This window comes from Sodiomyces alkalinus (assembly GCF_003711515.1).
Source record: "Sodiomyces alkalinus F11 unplaced genomic scaffold SODALscaffold_1, whole genome shotgun sequence".
NCBI classification, from domain to species: Eukaryota; Fungi; Ascomycota; class Sordariomycetes; order Glomerellales; family Plectosphaerellaceae; genus Sodiomyces; species Sodiomyces alkalinus.
The window spans coordinates 3336903-3347215 of record NW_021167079.1 but is presented as its reverse complement, the minus strand read 5'-3'; the positions used below and the strand labels follow the sequence as shown (position 1 = coordinate 3347215).

At 45.4% G+C, this 10313-nt stretch overlaps 2 protein-coding genes across 2 annotated transcripts; one reads left to right on the top strand and one right to left on the bottom strand.

The window, feature by feature from the left end:
- The first annotated feature begins 3820 nt into the window (after positions 1-3820).
- Positions 3821-4770, top strand: SODALDRAFT_326847 (nucleic acid-binding protein). Its single transcript, XM_028610280.1, has 2 exons — positions 3821-4080; positions 4184-4770. Exons 1-2 carry the CDS (start codon positions 3946-3948, stop codon positions 4475-4477), a joined length of 429 nt encoding a protein of 142 aa, XP_028470501.1. The 5' UTR covers positions 3821-3945; the 3' UTR covers positions 4478-4770.
- SODALDRAFT_326846 (AAA-domain-containing protein) lies at positions 4441-7690 on the bottom strand. The gene is made up of 4 exons (XM_028610279.1): positions 7560-7690; positions 5757-7434; positions 5118-5633; positions 4441-5055 (listed from the first exon to the last, which is right to left on the bottom strand). The coding sequence occupies exons 1-4, from the start codon at positions 7647-7649 to the stop codon at positions 4835-4837; spliced, it is 2505 nt and encodes an 834-aa protein (XP_028470500.1). The 5' UTR covers positions 7650-7690; the 3' UTR covers positions 4441-4834.
- Between the last annotated feature and the right edge of the window lie 2623 nt (positions 7691-10313).

The following is a 10313-nucleotide window of genomic DNA, read 5'->3' as shown; positions in this document are numbered from 1 at the left end:
TTTAGGGTACTTAGAAAGATAGCTAAAAGGGTGCCTCGGCTGCCCGGCTAGCATTTTTAGAAACCTCCTAGAAAGACGCTCGAAACGCCTACTACCGGGTAGTAAAAATAGCAGAAAACGACTACTAGGAAGCCTGCCTAGCCTACGCCGAAGGCCCTGAGAATTTTGAGGCCTATAACTATACGAAGAGCGGCCTTAACACGAAAATACCACCGATTTAAACGCCTACGAAATAGAAGGCCTACGCTATCGAGGATAAGTATAACGTCTTACTTTAGACCCTTTTTCTAGCACTCTCCGCCACTAACGCCCCCAAAGCCCCTATATTTACAGGCCTTTCGGGGGACCTAGGCCCCTCTAACCCTTCTAATAGCACCTAAAGCCTAGCTGGATCACGTAGTCAGGGCCTTAGAAGACGGTGGGAGCAGCCTAGCCTCCAGGATATAGAACTATAACGCGCGACGTTTAGAGTTGCTAAAGGGAAAGCCCGCAAAACTAACAGGATAGGTTTAAAACGGATATAATAGACCTATAAGACTATCTCTAGGTCCTTTTTACAGGCCTACTCTGCTCTCTTTTCCGCAGGGTATTACCCTACCTACCAAAAAGAAGCCTTTAGGGTTATTCTGCCGAAGCTAGAAAAGAAGTACTATTCAAATCCTAAATCTTATAGGATTATACCCTTTCTAAAATACATAGGTAAAGTACTCGAAAGGGTTATAGCTACTAGGCTTAGCTATTTAGCTAATACCCGCGACGACCTTCTATACTCTAGTTAAATACGGGGTAGGAAATAACGCTCTGCTATCGATACGGCCCTTCGCCTCCTTTATTATATTAAGAATTAGCGTAAATCACGCTAAAATCCTATAATTTATTACGCTATTTTTAGATATTAAAGGAGCCTTTAATCACGTCACCCGCACCTAGCTACTTAGCACCCTTTAAGAGCTCTAACTACCCCCGAACCTAGTTAAATAGATAGCCTCTTTTACAGAAAATAGGTATATCTAACTATCATTCGAGGGTTACGTTTAGTGGCCTACCCCCTTAAATATAGGGGTCCTATAAGGCTTCCCGGTTTCCCCTATCCGATTCCTGATTTATATTAGGAAGGTTATAGCAGGACCGGACTTTTAGGGTCTTTAGCTCTTCTATATAGACGACTTTTAGCTATCTATAGCATTTATATTAACTAGGAAAAACTATAAAACCCTAGAAAAAGCCGTAGCCTCCCTTTTCGACATAGTAAAAGCTAACTAAGTCCTTTTCGACCACCGAAAAACAGAGCTTATACACTTCTATAGAAGACGCTCTAAAGAAGACGCCCTAGTGATTATAGAGGAGCACCTAGTAAAGCTAGCACTAGGTGCTATTAGGTGGCTAGGAGTCTAGTTTAATCCTAAGCTATCCTTTAAACCCCACGTCGAAAAACGCCTAAATTCAGCTTTAGGGGCCCTAAACAGGTTATATATACTAGCTAGCTCATAGAGGGGCCTTTCTTTTAGGGCCCTACGATAGCTATATCTAGCCTGTATTACCTCTTTGGCCAACTGCGGCTCGTAGCTCTAGTAGGAACCTAAATCACTAGGAAAAGACCTTATAGACCGCCTAGAAAGATTATAGTACGGCGCCCCAGTTAGGGCCTTAGGTGCCTTTAGGGGGGCGCCTTTACGGCCTTTAGAACTCGAAGCGGCTGTCCTCTTAGCAGCGGTTCGGTTAACTAGGTCTAATAGGCTTTATGCCCTTAGGATCTTAAAAGTCCTACTGAACCACCCTATTAAACGCCAGCTCCTAGCGAGGGAAAACTACGAAGACCTCGCCCGGTTATAGAACCTACTGCCCACTATATAGCTATATAGTTTAGGCTTAGAAATAGCGGCTTTAGTAGGGTAATCGTGGAATATCAAAGGTCCTACACCTAGGTAGGAGGCTCCCTAGGCTTCCGAGCCTATAGCGGACCTAAGACCCTTTTTGTCTCTAAAAGACCGGCCTGGAAAAGCTATTAACCCCGACCCTGGCCCTGACTCTAACCCCGGAACCCAGGATTAGAAGATAGCCTACCTTAAAGCCCTCGCTGAAATATAATAAACCCAGGGTGAATAAGCCGCTGTCTTTTATATCGACGGCTCTCTAGGCCACTCTATAAAGCCCCCTATAGGGCCCTTATAGACTTTGGCCGCTGTAATATAGTAGACTAATACCGGAAGACCCTGTAAAGCTATAGGCTTTAACCTAGTGTCCTCTGCCGAAGTCGCTAACGCTGAATTACACGCTATTCTTCAGGCCTTTTACGCTGCCCTATAGTAAACGCCTAGGCCCCTAGAGTGCTATATTTTTAGCGATTTATAGACGGCTATTTAAAATCTTTAGCGTATCTTATACTAGGCTATAGAAGCGAAAGCCCTTATTTCACGCCTTAAATAATAAGGCACTTCGGTTTCTATATAGTAGTGCCCCTCGTATATAAGGATAAAAAGGAACGAATTAGCGGATATAGCAACTAAAAGGATATTAGACCCCGAAAAAGCTACTAAATCCGTTAGTTTGGCTGCTATTAGCCACTAAAGATACCGGGTAAATAAGGGCTTAATTTAAGACTAAAAGGCCCTTTAGAATAATAAGGAGGAGGCGGGAAAAAAGGTAAATCGGTACGTCTAGGCCGCCTTTATAGGCGCTTAGTCCACGATAACCTCCGTTTTTCCCAAAAACCACTTCTAATATAGGGCTCTAAGTGGGTAAGGTCGGTCTTTACTTAGTTAAAAACCGGCTTCGGATACCTAAAAACCCACTAAAAAAGGGCCTAAAACTATGCTAATAACCCGCTATTTCTATCCCGGCTCCCCTATACAGGATATAGCTATTTTAGACTAACCCTATTAGCCAGGGTCCCGGCCTTACTAAGCCGAGACACCGTATAGACCTCTCACCGATTGGGCAGCTAACTGATAGCTGCCCCTAGCGAGACAAACCTTTCACCTTTTCCTTCTCCTTTCCTTAGTTCTAGATAATACAATTATTCGGCCTTACTTGTTGGCTTAGACTCGTGACCAGCCGTTTATAATAGCCAACCTTATCCTTTTCTGCCCTTTTTATAAAACGAACAAAAGGCCCTATAGGAAGCCTTATCAGGCCTACCGCTATCTCTACCGCTATTATTTAGTACTAAAAGAGGAATACAGGCCTTACAGGCCTATCTTTTAGCTACTAAAATAGCCTCGGCGGAGTAGTACAGGACATAAACCTCGGATTCTACGGTCTAGTTATTCTGTTTTGGTTTTTTCCCTATTATTAGGTCTGTTAGGCAGATTATTACGGAAGATTTCCTTTATTTATTACAGTGATTTATTATACTTAGCTTCTACTAGCCTTTAGTCTTTAGGGCGATGGGCGCCGCGCTATAGCTTTAGGGCTACACACGCGTAATAAAAATAAAAAAGAGCGTAGTATATTATATAAAGTAAATGCTCTACAAAGCTCCTATAACGCTATCTTAAGGCAGGCGCAAAGGAGGCGGCAGTATTAGAGGGCATATTAAAAAGAACTTCTTTTAATAATAAATCTAATAATATCTTTAACTAGCCTGATATTAGTCTAGTAGCGATATTTAACTTTATACACATCTATATAGAATAGATATAAAGGTACGGATCAGCAGTGCAATCCAATAATCGAGCGGGGTGTAGAGCTTAGTATCAAGCTAATGTTTTTAATGCCTGGATAGGTGTAAATCGAATTGCACAGGGGACTGTCCCGGTCCGACTATTCGCCGGTTTCTCTGCGAAAGAAATCACACTCCGAGGTCAGCACAGTCTATTAAAGCTTCCACGGCTTGAACGTGTATCAACTCTTTGTGCCATCCCTAGCTTCCCAGCAGACCATCAGGGAACCGCGGGCACTCATCCGATAGCTATACGCACTCGTCTAGCGTTTATTATACACACGATGTCCTACCCTGTAACAAAAGCCGCTAAATGGGCTGTCAGCGAGCTGCGAGGCGTCGTCGTCTCAGCTGGTCTGATGCAAAAAACAGTCAGAGTCCGCGTAGGCGGGCAAAAATACAATCCTAGGATTCAAAAGGTTGGTGGCTCTATCATCTGCTTCCCGACATATTTCCGCTCCAACGGGCCCCCGTCGAAAACCAGCTCTTCCTCGTACGCCGAGACTAACTGTAACCTCGAAGATGTTTACAACCCCTAAATCCTACCTCGTCCACGATCCGAACTCCTCCCTGCACACTGGCGATGTCGTCTCTATTGTCCCAGGCTGGCCAACTTCCAAACACAAGCGACACGTCGTGAAACAGATCATTGCCCCTTTCGGAGTCCCCATGGAAGAGCGACATCCTGTGCCGACTGAGGAGGAGAGGATAGCGCTTCGGGATAAATGGAAGGCAGAGAAAGACACGCGGAGAGAAGCGAGGAAAAGAGCGACCGGTGGAGCAAACGCTACTACCATAGTAGCTTCAAGGTCCTGAGGCTTGGCGTGCAAGACAATGCGCGTTACCATGATCATGTGCCAACTGAGGGCTCTTTAACCACCGCTGTACGTGGATGGATGCAGGGTTCTGGGCAGTTCCATGTTGGAACGAGGGAGGGAGAAGGAGACGGCCTACGGTTCATCAGAGAACGACGATTGGCCGCTACTCGATGCGCCTTTGTACAATCAATCTATCTCAGTGTACTTCTAGAAGTTTGATGCATTAATTTCCGGCTGCAAACGCCGACGCCAGGACCGTTACCACCCTACACCGAAGAACTTTGAAAGTTTTCCGCCATCGAGAGGTAATAAGCGTTACATATCTCCCGTTGTCTATTTCTTCCAAGAAACTAGCTTAACCGCCTCGTTCGCCGAACACCGTGGCCCAATCCTCGTACTCCTTCAAGCCTGCCTTGCTGACGCTTGGTCGAATGGTGGATAAGCTTGATTCAAAATCTGACAATTGAATTGGCCGTATATCGTCCATGGTCATATGCAGCAACGCGTCGCCTAGGCATCTCAATGGTCCCATAGCGGCGTCTTTTGCAAGTGCAGTTATATCCGAGCCAGAGAAACCTGCCGGACAGAATAACAGATCAGCAAGTCTTAGAAAGTGGATGGAGTCGAGGGATACATACCGTCCGTCAAGTCAACTAATTTCGCGATGTGAGCCTCAGATAGGGTATGCTTCTGTTGCCCAAGTAACGTTCTTAGCTGCGCGGATCTTGTTTCTGGCTCCGGAAGTGGAATATATTGACGCCTCACGAATCGCCGTCGCGCAGCTTCGTCAATGGCCCAAGGGAGGTTCGTGGCAGCCAGGACAAGGACGCGATTCGGGTCTCCTTGTCCATTTCCTCCGGCAATAGACCTCCCAGCCGCAGCACGCTGCAGGTCGCTCCATTGGATAAGGAACTCCGTCTTGAGTCTCCGCGTGGCTTCATGTTCGCCCGTACTTGACCTCTGAGACAAGAGAGAATCGATCTCATCGACAAAGATAATGCTGGGGGCAAGTTCTTTTGCGAGAGCGAAGAGAGCTCGTACGAGTTTCTCTGATTCACCAAGATACTTGCTGGTTAAACTGCTTGCCGAGATAGAGAAAAACGTCGACTGGGATTCGGTAGCGACGGCCCTCGCTAGCATAGTCTTGCCAGTACCTGGACAAGTGTCAGTGATAAAGACTGAGGACACAATTCGACGCAATCGAACATGATGAAAATACATGGCCAGTGTCACAAAAGTATCTACACGAAAAGAACATGGGCCATCTCAGAACGCACCTGGTGGTCCAAATAGCAGCATACCCCTAGCCGGCTCGCGAAGTCCCATGAACAAGTCTGGTCGAAGAAAGGGGTATACCACTGTCTCTCGTAGCGCATTCTTCGCTATCTCAAGACCTGAGATATCGTCCCAATGTACCTCATCTCCCTCCACTACGATCTCGTTAAGGATCTGGCTTGCTGCCACTTCGTCTACCCCGGACGGCAGATTTTTTAGGATAGCGATCTTTCTCCTCTGCCACGAAGTTTTTGTCGAGTCATTTTCGTTGTCGTCGCCGTTGTCGTCGCCGTTGCCGTCGCCCCGATCGCCAGATCGGCTTTCTCGGATGGAGCCCATATGAGCATGCTCTTTACGCTTCCCTTTCTTGCTTCGACTGCGGTGCGATGTTAACCTAGTTCCTTTCTTTGACTCACTTAGCACAGACGGTTCGACTTGAAGCTCGCCAGGACTATGCCTTGACGTCTCGCCTTCGAGTATCTCCTGTGTTTCGGAGCTCGTGCGGATGTTGTTACTCGCGTGGGCTGTAGAAATTGTAGAATCCGCAACTGTCTTGCGTCTTGCGTCGCTGCTGAGGCGATTTCTGCGGTGCTTACTCGAGTTTCCAGGGTCGGATGAGGCTCTTGGGGCGTCAAGGTGGGGAGGTAAAGAGAGCGAATTAAGCCCGAGCGATGGGATCTTAGGACGAGCTGGTTTGTCCACTTCAAGCACGTTCGAAGTTGAGCTAGTCGCATCCTGTGTAGAGAAGGAACTGAGGGCGCTAGACGCAGCACTGACAGAAAGAATGGGCGAACGGGCATAAGGACTATCGCTGGAATGCCTTGTCGCTTGTGGGACCGGCATGGTGAGGCCATCAAGATTTCGTGTGGCAGATACCAGCCGCCTCGAGTGGGTATCCCACTCTACTAATGGTGGCACTGAAGGTTTCCTGCCGCGATCTGGAAGAGGCTGGGTGCTAGGGCGAGAGGCGGACGCTTCAGCAGCGATTGTAGTGGCTTCTCCCCGAGGCAAGCGGCCTCTTGACGTCAAGGCATGCCAAGCCAAAGTCGCAGCCCTCCCCGCACCAGGACGCTGGGTACAATTAGGATCGTGATTGGCCTTCGTACTTCTCGTCGCGGGCTTTGCTGATCGGAGCGTGGTTCGCATTGTGTGCTTCTCCGGACTTGAAGGGCGGGATCCCTTCTCCTTCGTGCTTCCCATCGTCGGCGGGGTCAACGGTGTGTCCAAGGGCGACGAGACACTTTGATGCAATGCAAGCTGAGAACCTGATTCCCGTGCGGTTGCGACAGCTCGTTCAGACGATATCCTGCGGGGAAGTGGAGGTCTTCTAGCTGGTCCGGGCCGCGACAGTTCTGGGTATGTCACTGCAGGAATGGTACCCTCGCCTATCCACCCTTTGTCTTGCGCTGCAGAAGAACTGGCGGGGTTGCTTGGCCCATACAAATTGCTATCGGAGGGACTGGTGCCACGGGACTGGGGTTGCTCTTGTCGGGATAATTGCAAGACCTCCAGAAGATCAATTCGCTCTCTACACTGAAGCTCAAGTTCGTGAAGAGATTCGATGAGGGCTCTCTCTGTCTCGGACTCTGATGAGGAGTTGGATAACACCTTGGTGACACGATGATGTACAATCTCATCTAGCGCATTTCTCCAGCACCGCAAGGCCTCTTCTTCGTTTCCCTGTTGTAAGATGTGAAACCTGCTCAGCAAAATGACACCGGCGAAGACTCTTAAAGCCCGTCAACAAGACTCTTGGAAGAGAGGCCGCGAAGTGGAGACGGGGGTGGGAGGGTCGATAGACAGACCTGGCTTTCGTAGTAAACCGCCGTCGAGCATTTCAAATAGCTATTGTCATATGTCTTTTGCAGAAGCGCCATGCTCCTGATGCGAGACATTGGATCCTGACCACAGAGGGCATGATTGTGCTCACGAGTTCGGAGTCACCACGTGATCATAGGCGAAGCGTGAGTTCCATTAATCTCTTCTGGAACTCATTAATACACCTCTACCAGGATCTAGTATATTAGCGCGTATACAAACTAATATGACTGGCTAGGGATAACAGAGCGGCCTTGCTGGATAGAAGTATATCCAAACATATACAAACTATAAATAGATTTCAGTATATTAACCTATATAAATAAAAGTTTATCCTACTACTATTATAGCTATTGCTATAATTAAAAATCAGTATCTGCTCTATGCCTTCTAGTAGCCTGATATAGGCGGGCTAGTCTTAGGGGTATTATAAGGTAGTCGGGCGTTAATAGTAGTTATATTGTAAAGGGCTACTTCTATAGAATCTGATTATAGGTTTAAAATACAGATTATAAAGAAAGTAGTAAAGTTACGAGTACTATAATTAGTAGACTATTTATCGGTAAGATAGTAATAGCTTTACCTAAAGATACCTTTATAATATTAGGTCCACGATCGTAATCTATCTTTATACCCGCCTATATAAAATAAGAGGAAAGGTACAGATTAGTAGGCTAATCTAATAAGCGATTAGGATATAGGGCGAATTCACGAGTGCCCGTCTTCCGCCCCCCCTGTTCTATCTTCCGGGTCGACTTAAACTACTTTAAGGTTAAATAATCTACTACTTCCCTACTACCCGAAAATAGGTGCGTTTTATAGGTCTCTCGAAGTACCTAAACATAAAAAAGAGAACGCGTGCGAATACTCTTCAAAGAAGGACTCTGCGAAGAAGGACCCCTAGCCCTAACGCTTTAGGGCCACGCTATTATATTATTATAGTGTTATTATTACGTTATTATAAAGGGAAAAAAATTGGTGGTTAGGTAAACACGTAGAAATCCGGATACGGATAGTCAGAAAAACGCTGGAGCGGATTACATAATCGGAAAAATACCGGATGGTTATATACATTAATATTATTCGTCGTATAACTAAGGAATAGTAGGTCTACTAATCGTATTTATTTATTTTAATCCTAACATGCGCCCCTCCACACGTGCCGCCCTTTTCCTTTTCCCTCTTTTCCTCCCCTTTCCACTTACCCTTTTCCACCTACCTTTTCTTTCCTTTTACCTATCTTAGTATATATTTAAACTACGGCTATTTAAGCCTAGTATTCGTGCTTTAGAAGACGACCTACGAGATAATTACGCGCCGAGCAGAATCGCGATATTTGTCGTATCTCAAAAATGTACCACTACGCTAAAAGGAAATTTCTATATCTTATATATAGGGCTTATTTAAGTGCTTATATTCAATACGACACACTCCCTAGATTAGCAGGCAGTACTGCATAGTATGCTGGATAAGTCATTAATAAGCACTAATAGCTCTGACTGTCTGTCTTTATTTTCTTATGGGTTTTCCACGTTTCGAATTAAGGTTATTTTTAAGGGGTATGCTTAGTAACCACTTTACGCTGAAACGGCTACCGGGCTCATAACTGTCGCATCTCAAAAATATACTACTACGCCAAAAGGGAATTCCTATATCTTATACATAGAGCTTATTTAAGTGCTTATATTTAATACGATAATATTACTCTAGTAGTAGTATATTAGAACACGAATATCGGTACCGGAATCGTGGTCGTATTCTTCTATAGAAGGGAAAGATTCCCCTATAGAAAGTATCTATAACTATTTATATAGCCGAGTTAGGGCTATCTAGAGTCGTTAGTACTTACTAAGACTATACCCGAACTATACCCGAAAAGGTCCCGAAGTCACACCCCGATATCCTGGAGCCTTTATCTAACATAAACCCCTAGAACTAAGGGATTATATCCAATAGTTCTAGCCCTTGAAACCACTCAAAATAACCACTTAAATCGGGGTCTAAAATAGCTCGATATTAAATATAGAATCAACGGCTTATTAAATAGCTCGTTATCTTTAAAAACAGTACAAAAACAACCGTTAATAGCTATAAACAAGGCTATAGTAGCCGTAGCCACGTAACTATTAACCCTATCCACCTCTTAACTATTCTAATAGCCGTAAATCCTTTAATAACCTTAGTTCTTCCTCTTTGTTAGGATCTATAGCAGCAGCGGCAGGCAGCGGTATAGGCGTAGACGGTAACCCGTTTTTACCCTTTTTAGTCTTTCTACCGCCTCGTGATACGGTAGGAGCCTTAAGGGGATCTTCCACGGCAGTAATAGCAGTTGGATCTTCTTCTTTTTCCACTATAATAATAGCAGTATCTTCTTCTTTTTCCTTAACAATAATAGCTTTAATCCGTTTAACGGCAGTATAAGACTCTCTTTCTTCTATAATAACAGAGGCTATAGGCAGGGCCACCATCTCTCCAGATCTTAACGAAGACCAGGGCTAGCCTCTTTAAAAACAGGTTCAAACCGCTTAATTAAAGTAATAGCAGTAGGAGCAACGGCTCCCGTAATAATAATAGAGGTACCTTTCCCTACCCCCCTAGGGCAAGGGCTAACTTCTTCTATAACGCGTGGCATAACAGGTTAATAAACAGATTAACGAATAACGGCAGAAACATAAGGGGTATTAAAGAAGCTAAAGTCGGCATGCGAGGCGATATCGTTCTGCGTGCCGTGAAAATAAACG